This window comes from Neodiprion fabricii, chromosome 5 (genome assembly GCF_021155785.1).
Source record: "Neodiprion fabricii isolate iyNeoFabr1 chromosome 5, iyNeoFabr1.1, whole genome shotgun sequence".
Lineage (NCBI taxonomy): Eukaryota > Metazoa > Arthropoda > Insecta > Hymenoptera > Diprionidae > Neodiprion > Neodiprion fabricii.
The window spans coordinates 8857130-8879263 of record NC_060243.1 but is presented as its reverse complement, the minus strand read 5'-3'; the positions used below and the strand labels follow the sequence as shown (position 1 = coordinate 8879263).

The following is a 22134-nucleotide window of genomic DNA, read 5'->3' as shown; positions in this document are numbered from 1 at the left end:
TATCTCAGAGATTGCAGTCTTGCAATGAATGAAGGTCAGCGTTCATATTTCGGAACTTGTTGTAGATCGCATATTGAAACGTACATTTGACTAATGATGTTGACATCTCCATCTATTTGTATTCCTTGCTCAGATTCTGCATCCATTTCTGTCGCGTTATTGGCTACTTGCGACCGAGCGAGTGAACTATTTATGGCATAGCTTACACTTCGAGATCTCTGAGTAAGTACACTGAGGGACGGTGATGGATTGCTTATTATTGAAGGATCTAGCACACTGCTGGTAGGTTTGTGTACTGTTGGCGACTGAAAACCGTGGATGACTTTCATTATGAAGCCTTTGAATCATATTTTGAACTGGCCAACGGTCGAGTTTAAACGAACACGATACGGACACCGTAGATCTTGTCATTCATTCACGGATGAGTATTATGTGGAAAGAGATCAGGAGGATGATCAAGTTCAACATGACACCGCGGTGACATTGGTTGAGGTTAAACCGACTTTTGGGCCCTGAAGTAAATGTGCAAGCGGTGCATTTGTCAGATTGGCAAATCTCTTATTTCATAGACACTTGAAAACCTTTTGAACGCAACTCGAAAGCGGATTAGACATTAATGGTATTATGTTTCGAATTTTAGTAGTATCCGTTAAAAATTTATGTTTACATGCCTGAAGTCAACAGCACATGTTTCCCTTACTTGAAGTACATTAATGTTGCTCGTGAGTCAGTTCTGAAATTCCTGAAAACAGTATGCTCTGAGAATAGATCGAACGGATGTCGGGAACGTGAAATAGCTCGATTCGCACTATGTTTATTATTCAAAGGCATCAAAAAACCTTGCCATAATAATAATCACCAACAGATCATGGTTACAACGGAATAATTGCAGTTAATTAATCATCGGCAAATTTTGGGCTTTTTAATTTCTCGTGGAAACATGTCGAGTCTCTCTGCGAACTGCTAAACGCCTGGCGCGGAAGCTGAAGGTGACCCGCCACACACAGGTTCACTACTGGCGAAAGAGCCTAGTGGCACACATGTCTGGTAGAAACTTGAGGACTTCCAAGTAATACGTTGGGAAACGTTAAGGATCTTCCCGGGACGTTACCTGAAGTGTACACAAGTAAGTTTTTTTGATATCCCACATTCTAAAAATGCAAATCGATATAAAAGAGAATAATTTAGGAAATTGAAAACTGAAGAGTGCTGATTGGTATAAATAAAAGTAACTATTGGAAAATAAGAAGAGTAAACGTGTTTCGCGGTACACAGAAAAATTCTGACAAACATTGAAAAAAGAAACAGGTACGTTATAGGGACCATTTCTAATTACCACGTAGTTTTTGATCGTTGACAATTTTAGCATTAAACCTTGACTTATTTTAGTCTATCGTCGAAGGTTTTTTCCCTCTTCAACAAATGTATCGTTCCGTTACACGAAAGAACGGAGTCGTTTCTTTCTATGATTTCATAATACCGATTTATCCCAATATTATTAGAGATTCATCTTCTCACATTAGCTCTGATATAATTTATTATCATGTTCCGATCTATACGGTTTTCAGTTTAACGGTATTCCAGCTATTGAGTTATGGTATATAAATATTTTTGTTCCCGACACTGCACTGCATGTACGCGATTAAGTAGTAAGTAAAACAGTAGCCACGATGATAACCAATAAATACCTATTCACGTTATCCCGCACCTGTCCAACATGAATGAATACCACTATCCATATAGCGTATCATTATTTCAATTTTGGAAAAACGAGGGAAGGCCTTTGATTGTCACTGTCAAATGTTCCATATGGAGAGGGGATTCAGGGGTCATGCCCAGTTGGGTTTGAAAAGTGTTATTCCCGGAGTTACAGAAAGAAAAAACCGTTGGATGTTTATTAATAAAATGTTGTTGCATCTGATAATATGGAATAAAAGGAACGTTGATATATATTTTTTGTTGTATTACATAAAAATTGTATTTATATGAAGGTATGCATTGATAACCGTTCGGTAGGCGTCTTCCTAAACCACGTGTTCGAAAACACAATTTGCGGTGACCACGACACCAAGGATAGGATACTCATCTGAAATAAAAAGATCGAAATAAAATCAACGATATTTCTTTAATACAGCAAATTTCCGAATGCTTGACCGTTAGATTTTTGTACAGATTTAGCTCATGCACACGATATGTAATATACGCTATTTTTGCAACACTTTTGAAGGAAAGTTCGATTTCAGAAGCACCTAAGATGCCACTAACAGTGCGTCATATTGATATTAGGTGAATTAAACCGAATGTAAAATTGAGTTGTCGGAAATGCGCATCCGCCAAAGAGAGCCCTAGTATTTAGAATGCAGCCTTCAATTGAGCGCGTGCGCCAACGCTGTTTTATCAAACTGTTCGGAAATGGGGCACTTTACGCGAAGTCCACAGGCTTACAAAATTAAACTCTCGAAGCAGGTGTTGAAAAAGTGATTAATAAACTTATTTTGCTTACGTATATCATGGACGAGCAGGAGGTGAGAATCAATTCATTTCTGTAGCTGCCGTGTTGTCATTTCGTAATCGATGCGAAGAACCACCAATTGCTGCTCCACACTCGTTACAATGACTTTCTTGCATTGCACGACCGCAATCTCCAATTGCATAAATATGTCCGTTAGGACACTTGTACCAGTGTCCTTGCCGGAAACCCATTACTTTCACGATCATTTTGCGTTCGTTATTTATCACGTTTTTCATGCGATACAGTGTCCTCAATTGATTTAAATCAGTTTTAACTTCTTCTTCACTCGATTCGGAAAATTTTTCAATTTGAAGTAGTTTCTTTAGTACGGAATTGTATGGTCTCTTATCAGCTGGTGAGTGGTATTCATCAAAGCCAGCTTCTGATTCCATTGTACACACTTCTGCCTGCCAAATTAACAAATGATGCATGATGATATGAGTAACTATGCATAGATCAAAGGCCAGATTGACACAAGTTTGAATGTGATTTGAAGAATTTCATGTTTTAAAATATCAAAAATTATCATCAAAATTTTATTGCAGCATCTACTTGTACCTTACCAGATAATACAACCGTTGTGATTCCCGTTCAATGTCATTGATTTCTTGTTGAGAAATTTGGCCTCGTGTGGGAAGGCTTTTCAATAGCATAGTTAGTTGATTTTTTACTGATATGTAGGAGGGAACGGTACGACTCTTGACTTTTTCTAATTTCCTACATATATCTTGCAGTATGTCGAGTACAATTCGAGTAGCCTCAGTTGCTCGCGCATCCAAGGTTTGTCGTCTCTTCGTTTTTGTGATTGGGGAGACACTCGCACTCAAGTTTTTCAGATATGTCATGATTTCAGCAAACTCTATTCATAAAGAAATGGTTAATACACAGGATGCCGATTAATCGTATTTTCCAGTTAACCTGGAAATGGTCTACTCAAAAATTGATCTTCAGATTTTACGTTGACTGAAGAATATAAAGACAATTGCCCTAATGGGCTTTGGTGTGACGACAGAAAATCGTCGTGTGCTTGCGCCCCCTGAGATGTTCCAACGGTAGAGTTGAGAGCTTATTGCAAAACATCAGAGTTACCGATTTCGACGTGATGCTGGCTGGCTGGATTCAACTTCCGAGTAACACAATCTTCGCAATGGTAAGTCCAAGCCGGCGATACAAGAAATTAATAATGAGAATAAATTTCTTCCAAAATTCGTAGCAATACAGTGATTTAATTAAAGTATAGGTACCCGAGAGAAGAATGTATACATAGTTTATAAATAATAATAGATCAGATGTAATAATGATGCGGAGACAAAAAAGTATATGTATATGTATATGCGGTTCATGTACGATCTTAATATGTATGATCCATTTACGATTAATACGTGATGCATAGTATGAATTTTATGGTTTTCCAGGAGACAAACTAGATTATCTACAATAATACGGCTATAATATGAAAATAAAAAAATTATTTGTATCGAAATGGGATTCTATTCGACACGCGCTCGATGTATTCCATAACATTAATATTCATATTTATTCCATCGACTTTTCATTTGCTCTCTCGATCTTGAATTTTCGTAGGCATAGAATCAAAACGCGGTTTTACCCAGTCGCACGTGAAGTATCTACGTTGGGTAGAGAAGGAGATTTGTTTTTCGTAAAGTGTATGGAAAAAAATTCAGAGTAACTGTAATACATCACGGATGCGTTAATTTTGAACGAGATGAAACGGATGCTTCGTATATGAGACAGTATTTAACGCTGCGTAGTGATTTAAAGACCTAGAAAGGTGATAGGGAGAGAAAGAACGACACTTCTTAACATTTCGAGTGTATTTTAACACACATTTGAAAGATACGAGCGAAATTTTTCATCATCCAACTGTCGCAGAACGGCAGCGTTATGAGCCGAGCCGTTCACTGAAGAATATATCCTCAATCAACGGCTGACCATCGAAGGGCCTGGCCGCTTGAATCTGGAATCGGCAGGAGAGATGAGGTGTGTATTTCTTGTATGAAACGTGAAAACTATAAGCATTATACATCATATCATATCATCATACATCGTACATCGTACATCGTACGTCATACATCATACATCATACATCGTACATTATACATCATACAACATCATACCTAGTATTACAGTTCGAAACCAAAGTTTGAATTTTCGGATGTTCGGAAAGTGACGTCACCAATCTAAAATCGGCTAGCCGAGTTCCTCAGTCTGGTAACAACCGCGCAGTAGAGCGGACGTTGAGAGTCGCGCTCCGCAAACTTCGAGTACCGGGTTCTCAACCTCCCGGATCCCGCGCTTCGGGTCCGCTACGCGGTGAAACTCGACTTCCAGGATAAGCGCTCCGTGGTTCCTGGTTCATGTTTACAATAAATTATCTCAATTCGTTTTTCGCGCAACCCCAAATTCGGTAGCTGTCGGTCCGCTAATAAAATTTCTCGACTTCCAGGATAAGCGCTCCGTGGTTCCTGGTTCATGTTTACAATAAATTATTTCAATTCGTTTTTCGCGCAACCCCAAATTCGGTAGCTGTCGGTCCGCTAATAAAATTTCTCGACTTCCAGGATAAGCGCTCCGTGGTTCCTGGTTCATGTTTACAATAAATTATTTCAATTCGTTTTTCGCGCAACCCCAAATTCGGTAGCTATCGGTCCGCTAATAAAATTTCTCGACTTCCAGGATAAGCGCTCCGTGGTTCCTGGTTCATGTTTACAATAAATTATTTCAATTCGTTTTTCGCGCAACCCCAAATTCGGTAGCTGTCGGTCCGCTAATAAAATTTCTCGACTTCCAGGATAAGCGCTCCGTGGTTCCTGGTTCATGTTTACAATAAATTATTTCAATTCGTTTTTCGCGCAAGCCCAAATTCGGTAGCTGTCGGTGCGCTAATAAAATTTCTATAACTTTACAATCTTCTCATAATCTTTTTGGTAAAATATGTCGATAAAAAAATTATATCAAACCTTACACATTATGTTTGATTTGTTCTCACGCTGAAAATATTTATTAGTATTCGAGGTATAACTCGAGGTGGTTGGCGGTTTTCGTTGGAGGTAGTTAGGGGTGGTTGCGGGTAATCTCGGTGATTCAGGAGGAGGGGGACAAGGATTTGTGCTCGGTGAGTAAAACACTTTTATAATATTTCATGGCAATTGTAATTATATTTTATCTGTAATATTTCAAACTTGTCACGTTTACAATAAATTATTTCAATTCATTTTTCGTGCAAGCACAAATTCAGTAGCTACGAATAAGCTTATACAATTTATTATATTGTTAATTAATTATTTAATCAATTACTCAATTATATTAATCCTTACACAATATTTTCGATGTGTTCTTATACTGAAAATATTCATTACTATTCAAGGTATAACCTGAGGTGGTTGAAGGTGGTCGGAGGTGGACGAGGATTTGTGCTGGGTGAGTAAAACACTTTTATAATATTTGATGGCAATTGTAATTATATTTCATCTGAAATATTACAAACTTGTCACGTTTACAATAAATTATTTCAATTCATTTTTCGTGCAAGCACATATTCAGTAGCTATGAATAATCTTGTACAATTTATTATATTACTGATTAATTGATCAATTACATTAATCCTTACACAATATTTTTGATGTGTTCCTATACTAAAAATATTCATTACTATTCCAGGTATTACCCGAGGTGGTCGGAGAAGGACGAGAAGGAGGACGAGCTGGACGAGGAAGAGGACCAGGTGGACGAGGAGGAGGACGAGGTGGACGAGGAGGAGGCGGGGTGGGTCGTGGGAGAGGACCTCTCCTCTCCTCAGAGGAGGGGAGGGGGAGGGGTTGGGAAGGGGGAGAGGCGGGCGGGGAGGGGGAGGGGGTGGGAAGGGAAGGGGAGGGGTGGGGCGGAGGGCGGGAGGGAGGGCGGGAGGGTGGGAGGGAGGGAGAGAGGGAGGAAGGGAGGGCGGGCGGGAGGGCGGGAGGGAGAGAGTGGAGGACGGATGTCGATGCGAGCCCATTAAAGTTAATAGAGCAAAACACCCCCCGCCTGCCCTCCCTCCCTCCCACCTTCCCACCCACCCTCCCGCCCGCCCACCCTCCCTCCCTCCCTCCCACCCTTCCTCCCTCCCTCCCTCCCACCCTCCGCCCCACCCCTCCCCTTCCCTTCCCACCCCCTCCCCCTCCCCGCCCGCCTCTCCCCCTTCCCAACCCCTCCCCCTCCCCTCCTCTGAGGAGAGGAGAGGTCCTCTCCCACGACCCACCCCGCTTCCTCCCCTCCTCTGAGGAGAGGAGAGGTCCTCTCCCACGACCCACCCCGCCTCCTCCTCGTCCACCTCGTCCTCCTCCTCGTCCACCTGGTCCTCTTCCTCGTCCAGCTCGTCCTCCTTCTCGTCCTTCTCCGACCACCTCGGGTAATACCTGGAATAGTAATGAATATTTTTAGTATAGGAACACATCAAAAATATTGTGTAAGGATTAATGTAATTGATCAATTAATCAGTAATATAATAAATTGTACAAGATTATTCATAGCTACTGAATATGTGCTTGCACGAAAAATGAATTGAAATAATTTATTGTAAACGTGACAAGTTTGTAATATTTCAGATGAAATATAATTACAATTGCCATCAAATATTATAAAAGTGTTTTACTCACCCAGCACAAATCCTCGTCCACCTCCGACCACCTTCAACCACCTCAGGTTATACCTTGAATAGTAATGAATATTTTCAGTATAAGAACACATCGAAAATATTGTGTAAGGATTAATATAATTGAGTAATTGATTAAATAATTAATTAACAATATAATAAATTGTATAAGCTTATTCGTAGCTACTGAATTTGTGCTTGCACGAAAAATGAATTGAAATAATTTATTGTAAACGTGACAAGTTTGAAATATTACAGATAAAATATAATTACAATTGCCATGAAATATTATAAAAGTGTTTTACTCACCGAGCACAAATCCTTGTCCCCCTCCTCCTGAATCACCGAGATTACCCGCAACCACCCCTAACTACCTCCAACGAAAACCGCCAACCACCTCGAGTTATACCTCGAATACTAATAAATATTTTCAGCGTGAGAACAAATCAAACATAATGTGTAAGGTTTGATATAATTTTTTTATCGACATATTTTACCAAAAAGATTATGAGAAGATTGTAAAGTTATAGAAATTTTATTAGCGCACCGACAGCTACCGAATTTGGGCTTGCGCGAAAAACGAATTGAAATAATTTATTGTAAACATGAACCAGGAACCACGGAGCGCTTATCCTGGAAGTCGAGAAATTTTATTAGCGGACCGACAGCTACCGAATTTAGGGTTGCGCGAAAAACGAATTGAGATAATTTATTGTAAACATGAACCAGGAACCACGGAGCGCTTATCCTGGAAGTCGAGAAATTTTATTAGCGGACCGACAGCTACCGAATTTGGGGTTGCGCGAAAAACGAATTGAAATAATTTATTGTAAACATGAACCAGGAACCACGGAGCGCTTATCCTGGAAGTCGAGAAATTTTATTAGCGGACCGATAGCTACCGAATTTGGGGTTGCGCGAAAAACGAATTGAAATAATTTATTGTAAACATGAACCAGGAACCACGGAGCGCTTATCCTGGAAGTCGAGAAATTTTATTAGCGGACCGACAGCTACCGAATTTGGGGTTGCGCGAAAAACGAATTGAAATAATTTATTGTAAACATGAACCAGGAACCACGGAGCGCTTATCCTGGAAGTCGAGAAATTTTATTAGCGGACCGACAGCTACCGAATTTGGGGTTGCGCGAAAAACGAATTGAAATAATTTATTGTAAACATGAACCAGGAACCACGGAGCGCTTATCCTGGAAGTCGAGAAATTTTATTAGCGGACCGACAGCTACCGAATTTGGGGTTGCGCGAAAAACGAATTGAGATAATTTATTGTAAACATGAACCAGGAACCACGGAGCGCTTATCCTGGAAGTCGAGAAATTTTATTAGCGGACCGACAGCTACCGAATTTGGGGTTGCGCGAAAAACGAATTGAAATAATTTATTGTAAACATGAACCAGGAACCACGGAGCGCTTATCCTGGAAGTCGAGAAATTTTATTAGCGGACCGACAGCTACCGAATTTGGGGTTGCGCGAAAAACGAATTGAAATAATTTATTGTAAACATGAACCAGGAACCACGGAGCGCTTATCCTGGAAGTCGAGAAATTTTATTAGCGGACCGACAGCTACCGAATTTGGGGTTGCGCGAAAAACGAATTGAAATAATTTATTGTAAACGTGAACCAGGAACCACGGAGCGCTTATCCTGGAAGTCGAGAAATTTTATTAGCGGACTGACAGCTACTGAATTTCAGCTTGCGCGAAAAACGAATTGAAATAATTTATTGTAAACATGAACCAGGAACCACGGAGCGCTTATCCTGGAAGTCGAGTTTCACCGCGTAGCGGACCCGAAGCGCGGGATCCGGGAGGTTGAGAACCCGGTACTCGAAGTTTGCGGAGCGCGACTCTCAACCGTCCGCTCTACTGCGCGGTTGTTACCAGACTGAGGAACTCGGCTAGCCGATTTTAGATTGGTGACGTCACTTTCCGAACATCCGAAAATTCAAACTTTGGTTTCGAACTGTAATACTAGGTATGATGTTGTATGATGTATGATGATATGATATGATGTATAATGCTTATAGTTTTCACGTTTCATACAAGAAATACACACTTCATCTCTCCTGCCGATTCCAGACTCAAGCAGCCAGGCCCTTCGATGGTCAGCCGTTGACTGAATAGATTCTTGCATGCACTATGTCGACGTAATTTTGCGAGAGAAATCGATTGGGCGCAGTCCCAATACGCTGCGATCAACGCATTATAAGTTACAGGCAAAAAACGAGAACCTGTGTTTTCGACATTTTTCAGCTGGTGCTTTTTCGCTCGCCATTTCTCTCCTGTTGGTCCGACGCTCTTTCCGCTGCGTTTTCTGAGTTTCTGGGGGTCCAATTGGTCGGGAAAGGGTCATACAAATCAATTCCGAGACGGAAGATTTTTCGGTCAAAAAAAAAGGAAGGTTAACCCCTTTGTATTTTTGGCGAAAATTTTCGCGATTTTGAAAAGTGCTGGGATAAATTCTTTCTGGCACTAGTCCGACGTGATTTTGGGAGAAAAATCGATTGGGCGCAGTCCCAATAGGCTGCGATCAACGTATCAAAAGTTACAGCCAAAAAACGAGAACCTGTGTTTTCGACATTTTTCAGCTGGTGCTTTTTCGCTCGCCGTTTCTCCCAATTGGTCCCACGCTCTTTTCGCTGCGTTTTCTGAGTTCTTGAGGGTCCAATTGGTCGGGGAAGGGTCATACAAATCAATTCTGAGACGGAAGATTTTTCGGTCAAAAAAAAAGGAAGGTTAACCCCTTTGTATTTTTGGCGAAAATTTTCGCGATTTTGAAAAGTGCTGGAATAAATTCTTTCTGACACTATTCCGACGAAATTTGGCGAGAGAAATCGATTGGGCGCAGTCCCAATACGCTGCGATTAACGCATCAAAAGCTACAGCTTGAAAACGACAGATTTTCATTGTTGCTTCTCTGACGTTGGTCCCACGCTCTCTACGAGCGTTTTCTGAGATTCTACAAGTCCAATTCATCTCAAAAAAATATAAAAATTACGTTGTACCGTACATCAGTTACGTTCATTTAATTGCGACTGCAGTGGCATGATTATTATTATCATTATCATTATCATTATTATTAATATAATTATTGTTATTATTATTATTATCACTTATATTAATGTTATACTGACTGTTGTTATTGGAATTTCGGTTTATTTATGTCGGTAAACACCTGTTCATTCTATCTAACCTTCCTAAATAGCATCTCATTACGAGTTCTTGCTGTGATATAATGTACACATCCAATATCCGTGAATGTAGAAAATGTAAAAACAATAATAAGAATTGTAACAATGACATATGTATGTGTTACTCCATAATTCATAAACAAATACGTATTACAGTTGAATATAGTTCAGGATATAATTTATGTATTATATATAAACCATATACATTATGACATGGAGTTTGTGAATTAGGCTTTGGAGTATCAATAAAAATACTTGAATTACATATTATGCATGGTTGTTATGATCACCCCTAAGTTTTTTTACACCTTCGTACTTAACGAGGTGTATCCTTGATTAACAATGGAATCCCTATACTTTCAGTCAGAATTAGGCGAACTGGAGGAATTTCAGCGTGTAACTGCTCCTGGTATCCGGAGAATATCTGTACTGAGGAGGTCGCTTGAAAACCTCCAGTTAGAGTAAGGCAAATCGAAACTTTAAGCGAAAAATTACTCCTGGTATCAGGAGCGTATCTGAGCCAAGGAGGTCGATAAAAGACAGGGACAACTTGATTGACAGCGTGTGATGTACAAGAAATTCTTTTTAATTGTTTCTTCTCCATTTTCGCGACATGACTGCCGCGACGTTTGAAATACTAATTCCTGGTGTCCCCACAATTTAATTAGTCTCGACCCTACCCTACCCTACTCCAACCTACCCTACCCTACCCGACCCGACCCGCCCCTCCCTGCTTCCCTTCCGCCGCCTCGCCGCCTACTCCTACTCCAACTCCTACTACCCCTACTTTCACTCCTATTTCTACATCTACTCCTGATCCTACTCCTACTCTTCCTCCCATTCCTGATCCTACTCCTACTTCTACTCCTGGTCCTACTTCTGATCCTACTCCTAGTGCATCATATATTATAAAAATGTTAAACTCACCGAGCACAAATCCTCATCTACCTCGTCCTCCTTCTCGTCCACCACCAACCACCGCCAACCACCTCCAACGACCACCGCTGACCACCTCGGGTTATACCTTGAATAGTAATAAATATTTTCAGTATAGGAACACATCAAAAATATTTTGTAAGGATTAATGTAATTAATAAATTAATTAATGATACAATAAACTGTACAAGATTATTCATAGCTACTGAATATGTGCTTGCGCGAAAAATGAATTGAAATAATTTATTGTAAACATGACTAGTTTGAAATATTTTAAATAAAATATAATTACAATCGCCATTAAATGTTCTGAAAATGTTATACTCACCGTGCACAAATAGTAACATAGTTTTTTGTTATTGGTTCACATGAAAATAGTTGATTATAATTATTTGTTTCGTACTATTATCGTATACAAATGGTTAAAAACTGAAAGCAATCAATAATTATACAGTTAAATATTTAAGTAACACCGAAAAAAGGTCAATAATTAAATCAGATAATGGAGAAAAAATATTTCTCATGTCAGTTCAAAGTGGAAACCGGGTTTTTCAAATACTGCCACATGAAAGATCAGGAAAAATACAAATATTTTTATCTTGTAAATCAATCAAATACGATAATTTTTAAGCGAAATGTTGATGTTCGGTTATTTTTCTCTATGGGAGATGACTAACGAAGCTTTTTAAAATTTCAAGTGTATTTCGACTCACATTTGGACAGTACAAGAAAAATTTACTTATCAATTTTTGCAAAATGGCGAAATTATTAGCAGGCCAATGAAGCGCCTCGCCGCTGGAATCCCGAATTGACAGGAAAAATGGAGTGCGTGATTTCTGTCTGAAATGTAAAAACTAAAATTACTTTGAACTGACATATATTTTTATCAACAATGAACTAAAAAACTCATAAAACAACTTTAAAACACATTCATTTTCGGTCAGAATTTTCTTGTTAAAAATCGTTACTTTTTACGTTTGAGCTCGACAATTATTATTATCACGGTTTTTTGGGTTATTTCGGTACATCCATAATAGAATGGTGCGCGAATCAAAAACAACTAGTTTTAAAACACTCTCTTGCTAAAGCTCGGTCGGGTCGGATGCCTAGTCTAACTAGTTTTTGTAGGGAAGACATAGTTGTAGGGCACGACAAGGCCCCAAAAAATTCTGGTATTTGCTTCATAGTATATAGAATGAACACTGTCTTTGTGCATCTGACGCAAACTGAATCTAGCAGCAAGATTTTTTCTATATAATGTTACAAATCACATTTACACATGCATGTAAGTATAACGTATTGTGATTCTGACAATAAATTTCGTCAAAAAATACCACAGAACAATCAGCTAAGTGCTGACAGATTTGAAACACTACGCACAGCCATTTCAGATCTAATTGAACGACGTTATTGTCATTATGTATACAATGCCAACCCCTCACCAATCGCAATTTGTTGATCCTGGTCGTTCGGTTTTTTTTCGATCCTATGATAGTAGAAAACATGACGTTTTCAATAATCAAACTTGTAAACTTGAAAATTATTCCGGAAGGTCAAGTCATCAGGTCACGGACCTGGACAGCCAGAACTACGGAGCGCTTTTCCTGGTTGTCAAAATCCACTAGGTGGAGGACATGGACAGCCAGAACTACGGAAAATTAGTCCGAAGGTCAAAAGTCACCAGATCAAGGACCTGGACAACCAGAACTACGGAGCGCTTGTCCCTGAAGTCGAGTTTCACCAGGTAGCGTACCCGGAGTCTAGGAACCACAGAGCGCTTATTGTGGGAGTCGATTTTCACCAGGTAGCGGACCTGGATCGCAGAAACCACGGAGCGCTTTTCCTGGAAGTCGAGTATCACCAGGTAGCAGACCTGGAGCGCAGGAACCACGGAGCGCTTGTCCTGGAAGTCGAGTTCCTCCATGTAGTGGACCCGTAGCGCAGGATCCAGGAGGTAGAGAAACCGGTACTCGAAATCTGCGGAGCACGATTCTCATACGTCCGCTCAACTGCGCGGTTGTTTCCGGACTGAGGAATTCGGCTAGCTAATTACTATAGATCGATGACGTCAAGAGAAAAAAATTTGGAGTGACGTCACTTTCTGAACATCCGAACATCTAAACTTCGCTTTCGAACTTCAATACTATGTATGATGTATGATGATATGATATGATGTATAATGATTTTAGTTTTTACATTTCACAGACAAGAAATACGCACTTTACCTGTCGATTTCAGACGCAAGCGGCTAGGCCCTTAGATGGTCAGCCGTTGACTCAAGATATATTCTTCAGTTAACGGGTCAGCTAATAACGCTGCCGTTTTATGACGGTTGGATGATAAAAATTTTTGCTCGTACCTTTCAAATGCGTGTTAAAATACACTCGAAGTTTTAAGAAACTCCGTTCTATCTCTCCCTATCAAAAACACAATTCTACATCAAAAAGGTAAAAGAAAAAATTAGTTTCAAAATTGTGCGAAAACGTTATCATAGAGAAAAAAAATAATTTCGAGAAAAATCGCCTCTTCCAAATGGTTATTATGAAAATTATGAGTTGTTATTTTTCCCCATTATAGCCAGTATGTCGCCCTATGCTGTGACCAAATTTCATTCAAATCGGTCAAGCCTTTTGAGACATTTTTTTTCTTTTTCTCTGATTTTCTGTTTATTTCGATTTATTCAAAAATCAAAGTAGATAAGAAGAGCAACTAATATGATAACTTGCATTACATAATAATATTAATTGATTTCAGACTGAATTGAAAATCACAAAAGAAATGTTTTGTCACATCAGACATATAAATTTATGACTGTCAACAGAAAGGAAATGATCCGACAAGAACGCAAATCACAAATGTCAATTGCAATAAAAAATATGACTGAGTGGGAAAAATTTTGAACGGGTGATTACTGAATTATTGTCACTTTCGATATAATTGTGAATACAATAGTGTGTAAAAAAGGTCGTACTGAGTAAGATAATACATAAAAATTGCGAACTGTGTTAACTTACTACAATGTAAGCCACTTTTACAGAAATGGACAATTCCGAATAGACTCGACATATGTTATACACATCATAAACATTTTCATAATGACACAGAAGACTAGAATTATTATTATTATTATTATTGAATTTTAATAAAGTGACGCGGGTACAAGAAATTACTATTTTTATGCACACCTTGTGAGCAGACGAAGATAAACCTTCGCGCTTGCTATAACTGCCTAGGCACAATGTGGGACATATAGCGAATTTCGACAATAGAACAAATATTTGAAACTCAGCACTTAGTTGACTGGGTATTTGAAACACACGAATTTGGATCAGAAAACAAATATTTGAACCCAAGCACTTACCTAACGAGGTACTTGGAACAAACGAATGGGAACAAGAAAATAAATATTTGCACCTGCGCACTTGTTTGACTTGGTATGTGACACGGTTAGCAATGATAATTTTTTCCGATCGCTAGAATGTGGCCTATGAGATATATTTGTGACTTTCGGAATCAAGATTCTTAAAACCTGCAGCATATAATGGTCAGAAATTAAATATGACTGGATAACAGACGTTAAAATTATTTGATTCAGATGACAATTTCATTAAGGGTTATTTTGGGCAACTGAATCCATAAACGATACGCAAAATGCTACGAAATAGGACTTCAGCGTACAAATTTCGCGCGAAACGCGTGCAGATTTGTAAATGATGCGTTAAATTATTTAAAGCAATGGTATTTCATTTAATTACTTATTTTTATTTTTTAATGGAAACAATTTCCATTAATCATTGGATTCATTTTTAAAAAAAAATTTCCACCAGCCATTAAATTTGAATTTAAAGTGAAATTTTTCAATGGAAACAATATTTACAAACCACTGAATTTCTTAATATCTCACTTGTCCTTCTCATCTGAGAATGGTGCGTACATGGGCAAGCTTCTTTTCATGAGATTCATTCTGTATAGGTTAAAGCGGACTACGTTTTGTCTTTCATGTTTTCTTTTCAACAATTGGAATAATTGAGTTTTCTTTTCATGAAAACTCTCGCATGCTTACGGTCCAATCTAATTTTACTCTTCCCGTATAAAATGTATGCCTTATTTTTAAATTCATATATTTCCGCAATCGATCTCAAATTATGACTCGAAAAGGGAATAAAAAATATATGTACTCGGAATATGACCGAATCCATAATACGTATGTACCGGATTGTAATGTGAATAAGTATACAAAGTTTTTCGATGTGATCAATAAATGTTTGCGCGCGATTTGGTTCATTTCATTTTTCACACACGCTTGGCAGCTGTTTCTGGATAATGGACAGAATTTTCTTCACAAAACTGTATCTCTAGAATATATTAACATGATTTGATTACTCTTAATACATACATACAAAAAAAAAAAATTCGTATTCTGTTGAAATCTGTAATGAAACTTGACAGAATTTCTGAACTCACAAGATTGCAGGAGCTTGAGAAAAAAAAAAGATTCGAACCTGATTTTCACAGATTCTCCAGTGTGGAGCATCAGGTACAATGAGAATGAAAGAAAAATATTTAAAAAAATACGCAAATATGCTACTTTCTTCATTGTGCGAATATCTAGCTATAAATTTACAATCGAATAAGTTTTCTTTCACTTCGAATAAAGATGTTGTATTGCTTTGACATAATTTTGTTTGTAGTATATTGGGTATTTTTTTCTTATGCAGATCACACATAGATCGTAGAATCGTTACTACACCTGTGAAGTAACTGAGAAAGGGACAAATACTCGTATAATACAGGTGGTGTAATTTATACAGCTGTGTTCGCAAACATGCATGCACTTTTAAATTGAACTATGCGCACGCGCAAAGAATTTTTATGAATATAAAAGCTAAGCATTTCGGCAAAGCGTTCCATAATATTGGTGTCGTATTTGGTTGTTGATACAGCGATTACAAAAAGTCTTCACAGCCAATACCAAATTACAGAGTTAGAATGGATATTGTACCCGACAGAAATACGCCTGTATCTCAAGTGATAGTTCGATGGGCTTATACCGGGATCGGCTTAGCTTTATCCACCGGGGCAACAGCTTGGTTCATTGCATATTTCGAAGTTCTGATATTGCTTATGCGACCTGACATTGTCGACAAGGATAACAGAGCACGCATCGTTCCAACGGTGGAGCTGCTGGACCAATACGACTTTATAATAATTGGCGCAGGATCCGCAGGAGATGTACTTGGGAACAGATTAACGGAAAATGCAAAGTGGAGCGTCTTGCTACTGGAGGCTGGACATGACGAAAGACTTTTCTCTGATGTACCTGCATTGACCTTGAGTCTTGCAAATACTGATATGGACTGGCAATTCAAAACTGAACCTTCGTCGGCCTATTGTAAGGGTATGGTCAACAATCAATGCCTGTGGAGCAGAGGTAAGGCACTTGGAGGGTCCAGCAGCCTTAATTACCTGCTATACGTACGTGGAAATCGAAGAGATTACGAAAACTGGAGGGATGCGGGAAATCCTGGATGGGGATACGATGACGTTTTACCGTATTTCAAAAAGGCTGAAAACATCAGGATTCCCGATCTCCGTGAATCACCGTATCACGGAACCTCCGGCCCTCTGACAGTTGAAAATCCAAGGTATAAGCACCCGATACTAAGATACTTTCTGCATGCTACATCCGAAATGGGCTATCGTGAGGTGGATGTGAACGGCAAAACGCAAACTGGATTTACCCGTGTGCAAACCACTACTAGAAACGGCCTTCGATGCAGCACGTCGAAAGCCTATCTGCGATCCACAGCTGATAGGAGAAACCTGCACATTAGTACGAATTCTCTGGTCCATAAGATTCTCATCGATAAAACGACAAAAACAGCTTACGGAGTTGAATTTGTCCGAAAAAACATGAGGCACATTGTTCGTGCAAAAAAAGAGGTAATACTCTCAGCGGGTGCGATTCAATCGCCTCAACTGCTAATGCTCTCAGGAATAGGACCCAAAGATCACCTGGAAGAGGTTGGAGTTAAGGTTATTCACGACAGCCCAGGAGTCGGGCAAAATCTTCAGGATCACATCATGATTGGTGGGCTTACTTTTTTGATCGATCCACCGTATGACGTATCCACATCAACTCAAGCACAAGTAACGGAATTTCTGGAGGAAGCTGAAGGCCCGCTATATGACATAGGCGTCTGCGAAGTAGTGGGTTTTATCAGTACCAGGTGAATATTATCAAGCATTAGGAGTAAAGGTGTGAGACGTATAAGTTTACTTGGCAATTGGAAAGTTTTATACAGCAATCCCGTACAAATATACCTAGTCAATTCAATGTTACTGTTAATTGTAGATTGTTTCTTTTGAAATTGATCTCGTCTCCACACTACTCTTCACATTTCACGAGTAAGGTAATTGCAGTCAAAACGCTAACGAATTTTATTATCTTGTAGCGATTTTAGGTTGTTCTAATATCTACGCGATAAAATCAGATAAATACACAACGATATAAAATTAGACACCAATCACAGAAATTGAGTATTTAATATAATTTCGGGAAATTCTATTGTTTATTCTTTTTATTTATCCATTCTTTCTCCATATTCGTTATTTTATTTTCACAATACGAAAGGTAACCTACGCGTTGCAGGAGTAACAAACTTAGCCTCTTAGTTTAAACACACGCACACACACAGGTATAAATAAAGGGATAAAAGGATTAGTGAGAAGAAAATTGTCCGTCAAATAAAAGTCATACGAGCTAAGCTTTTTAGTGAGATATGTATATGAGATGGTGAAGGTGTTTAAAAATGCGCAAAAAAGATCGTGAGTGAAGTCTTTGTTTTATCTTTACTATATTCAGTTCAAAATTTCTACTTGATCAGGATTTACGCTTCAACTCACTGATATTACACGTCTCATATTATTGAACTACGTACATCTAAGACCTTCGTTCTTCTCGACTTAAGCTCGTCTCAATATATTTATCAACCTGTTTCGCGATGCAGAAATTGGCTTCGCGTTCGTTTCTACCTTCTTCCTTTACAGTTACATGCTGATTGCCAACACATTTTCGTTTTCGACGCCTCCGCCCTCAATTTTTCGTATCAACCCTGACTTTCCGTTGGCTCATTTTAAAAATAAGTTTCACTCGGCGCTGTTTGTAATTCAAACGCTTACTTGAGACTAATGGAAACTCCAAAATTTCGATGTATTTATATTCATCAGGTCGAAGTTTTATTTTATTTACAATAATACAACTGCCCATCGCGAGTGGTGAACAAGTTTGAATTCTTGAAATTAATCAGGTAATTCGATAAACCGAATTGTAACCGGTCACTTACTGTAATCGTTTGCAGATTTTCATTTTCATGAGATTAAATTCCGAAACTTTCACATGCACGGCCTTATCACAGGTTGACCTAACCACCCGCAAGAGTCACAAATCATATTGAAATTGGACTAAAGATCACATTCTTCAAGTAAATCAGATTCAATTCCGCTTGTGGTAATTGCGTTAATGGATATTTGCTACATGAATTTTTGAACCTCTGACGTCATACGCATTATTCTGTGTTTCGTTGAATATTCTTGAAACATCGCCATTTTCATTTCATCCGAAAGAGTCTTCCTAGAAATTACCTACATTGGGGTGCGCGCGGATTTCCGATCCAGAGGTCAAATAATAAGGTACGATGCCCTTATACTGAAGAACAAATTTACAAATACTTTCGGAAATGTGGCGAAGCAGTTATCAAATTTGCATTTATTCCGTAACACAGTTACATCAGAAAAAAAATTTTGACCTAAAAGAGCAACCATGATATTCCCATGTATTTTTCGACGCTGAATCTGAATCTGATTTCAACAATATGCGTACACCTCTAAAATAATTGAGAAAAGCCAAAACTTCCCCTAAGATAAGATTGAATTATTTTTTCACCGCTACTGAATGTTCAGAAATTTGACAACTTTGTTCCCCCATGTGTCAGGAAGTATTCGCATACTCGGGATAAAAAATTTTCCTGAATATTAGGGTATATTAAGGTGTGATTTGCCCCTTGTTTCTCAAAAATTGACGCGGATCCAAAATATTAACACGTTCGAGGTAATCTTTGAAAAACTTTAGCAAGGTAGCAGATATTAGCTATAGGTCTGGTGTCGGATTCTGGGGCTAAACATATTTTTCGGGGCTGTACGTGGGGAAAATGTGTTTGCAAATAGAAAGAAAATGATATGGATACATCTAACGAGCGTAAGAATTAAACATGGTAAGATAGACATTGAAAGAATGGAGAGTATTTGTGAGATTGCAGTATGTACGCATTTTTATTTATAGCATATCTTTTTTAAATATTTTATCATAGTATTTGAGTGACCGAAACATAAGAGACCGGATCCATCCATGGACCTAAATCCATGCCTGCCTGGACGTCTAATGCATGAATATCTTATTTTCTTTCAGGTATGCTAACAAATCTATCGATTCACCGGACCTACAAATATCGCTATCTTCAGCCCCTCAAAATATGAAAAGTGAAGTCGTTAAGAATACCTATAGTCTCAGAGACGACTTTTACGCATCCTTATTTTCGAATATAATTGATAAGAAAGCCTACGGGGTGGTACCAGCACTGATACACCCGAAGAGTAGAGGTTACATTAAGCTCAGAGGCAATAGTATCACAGAGCAGCCAATCATAGTTCCAAATTATTTCGACCACCCGGATGATCTGGATGTTTTGGTATATAGATAACTTCATTTACATCGAAGCATATCAACATAGCTCGAGTTGAAGAAGATTTCATGGACGATCTTTCAATTCACAGGTAGAAGGAGCCTTCTTTGCCTACAACTTCAGCCAAACCTTAAGTATGGAGAAATTGAATTCACGTCCCAACTCTAACACGATCCCGGAATGCGCTCACTTAAATTTTCCGTCCCGTGATTATTGGCGTTGCTACACACGGTTTTTCTCGTTGACCTCTTATCATCCCACTTCCACTTGTAAAATGGGCCCAGCTGGTGACAAAATGGCTGTAGTAGACTCACGCCTGAGGGTCCACGGTGTGAATGGTCTTCGGGTTGTGGACGCCTCAATTATGCCAACCATAGTATCTGGGAATACTAACGCACCAACTATTATGATCGCTGAAAAGGCCGCGGATCTTGTTAAGGAAGATTGGAATTATTTCGTGTTTTCCGGAGAGTGCAAGATTTCGAATGTTGTGAGAATTTCGGAAAACAGCTCCCCGAAGCTGCAGAACTATCCTGACGCGATATTCGAAAATACTGATAATTTGAACAACGAGTTACCGATCAATCGAGTCTCCAAAAATTGCAAATGTGCCAGTAAGCATGCCAGTCGCATTTGAATTATTTACTTTCCGAAAATATATATATCTCAAGAGGAATGAGAATAATTATGACGTAAAACTGAGAATAACGTCAAACTGAATTTCTTCTGAATTCAGAATCTCTACTAAAATTATTATCTCAAGATGGCTTTATGGTAAAAAGGCCAGATTCACCTCCGACCACTTTACTCCCAAGCACATCGCGTACAATCTCATTCGATCCTACAGCACAAATCGCCATGGCATTATTCTCCTCAAGTGTTATTCGACACAAGACGTTTTGGTTGACGTCATTGCACGTAATTGCATTTTTTTACAGTATTTCGCAGTATTTGAGCGAGCCGATAATACGAATCACAAAAACTGAAATACTTGTCCTGCGGGACGTTGAAAATGGAAATACTCACCTGCGGTCAAGTCAACCAGAATATCATAGTAGAAGGACGCCGTGTCAAATAACACCCGTAGAGAATAAGTCAGAGTCGGATCAAACTTGTATGGAATCAATATATTTTGAATGTTTCATGCTTAGAATGTAAAATTACTTGTATTCCAAAAATGTAAATATACGATAGAATCTCACTGCATGTATTCATTTCTATCGATTGGAAGATATAGTAATATAGGCACGCGAAATATTCAAACACCAGACTCGACTGAAGGATCATCTGCGAATTACGTAAATGAAGATAAAAGAGTGCCGGGGACCGAATTCAATAACGTAGACATAAGTTCGACAATTTTAATAAACTAGTGTGCGAAAAAAAAGTCTATACATAGTTTATAAGCAGAATCTACCGGGCCCAAGAGAATTTCTAAAGCACATACGAGATAAACGTACAAACGTGAAAGGCGTAAACGTGGTCTTAATGTAAATCGTATGTACGTGAATCAATCCGTATAAATTATTGTTTTTATAATGAAGATACTGTCTTGTTTTAATAAATCAAGTTGGGTTCTCACTTAAGGAAAATATATTCAAAACCATTGCACAGGCAATTATCGCGGTGCAAATGACGAACACATCGACGTAGATATAATAGATAAATCCTTATCTAATAATTTTAACAATGGCAATATTCGAACTAATTTAAAAGTAACAAATGCGAGTGGAATAAAAACAAAATGTGTAAAAGAAGATGAAATGTAATTATGGTAACGGCGTAAATATAAAAGCTGTTTATTAGAACCATCAATATAATTTCAGCGAGTAAAATAAAAGTATCTCTTTTACGATATTACGAAGGAGCTTCTCTTGCGTCATTTTATAGTTTTAACTGGCTGAAATTTCCCTCGGTCGGATACCATGTCTAATGTTGTCGCTCAAGTCGCTGCTGCTGATGAGAATGAAAATCTATCTGTCTATCTATCTATTTATTTATCTATCCATCTCTCACTCTCATTGACAATGAGTGCGGTTTCCTCAGTTTTCACCCAATAGCAAAGACAAAAGCGTAAGAA

General features: G+C 38.6%; 2 protein-coding genes across 2 annotated transcripts; one reads left to right on the top strand and one right to left on the bottom strand.

The window, feature by feature from the left end:
* Positions 1–1924: 1924 nt before the first annotated feature.
* On the bottom strand, positions 1925–3678 carry LOC124182941 (NFX1-type zinc finger-containing protein 1-like). The gene is made up of 4 exons (XM_046570777.1): positions 3602–3678; positions 3076–3371; positions 2504–2919; positions 1925–2086 (listed from the first exon to the last, which is right to left on the bottom strand). Exons 2-3 carry the CDS (start codon positions 3355–3357, stop codon positions 2533–2535), a joined length of 669 nt encoding a protein of 222 aa, XP_046426733.1. The 5' UTR covers positions 3358–3371; positions 3602–3678; the 3' UTR covers positions 1925–2086; positions 2504–2532.
* Positions 3679–16231: 12553 nt separating this feature from the next.
* Positions 16232–21866, top strand: LOC124182844 (glucose dehydrogenase [FAD, quinone]-like). Its single transcript, XM_046570598.1, has 3 exons — positions 16232–17543; positions 19781–20060; positions 20146–21866. The coding sequence occupies exons 1-3, from the start codon at positions 16303–16305 to the stop codon at positions 20689–20691; spliced, it is 2067 nt and encodes a 688-aa protein (XP_046426554.1). The 5' UTR covers positions 16232–16302; the 3' UTR covers positions 20692–21866.
* Positions 21867–22134: the final 268 nt, after the last annotated feature.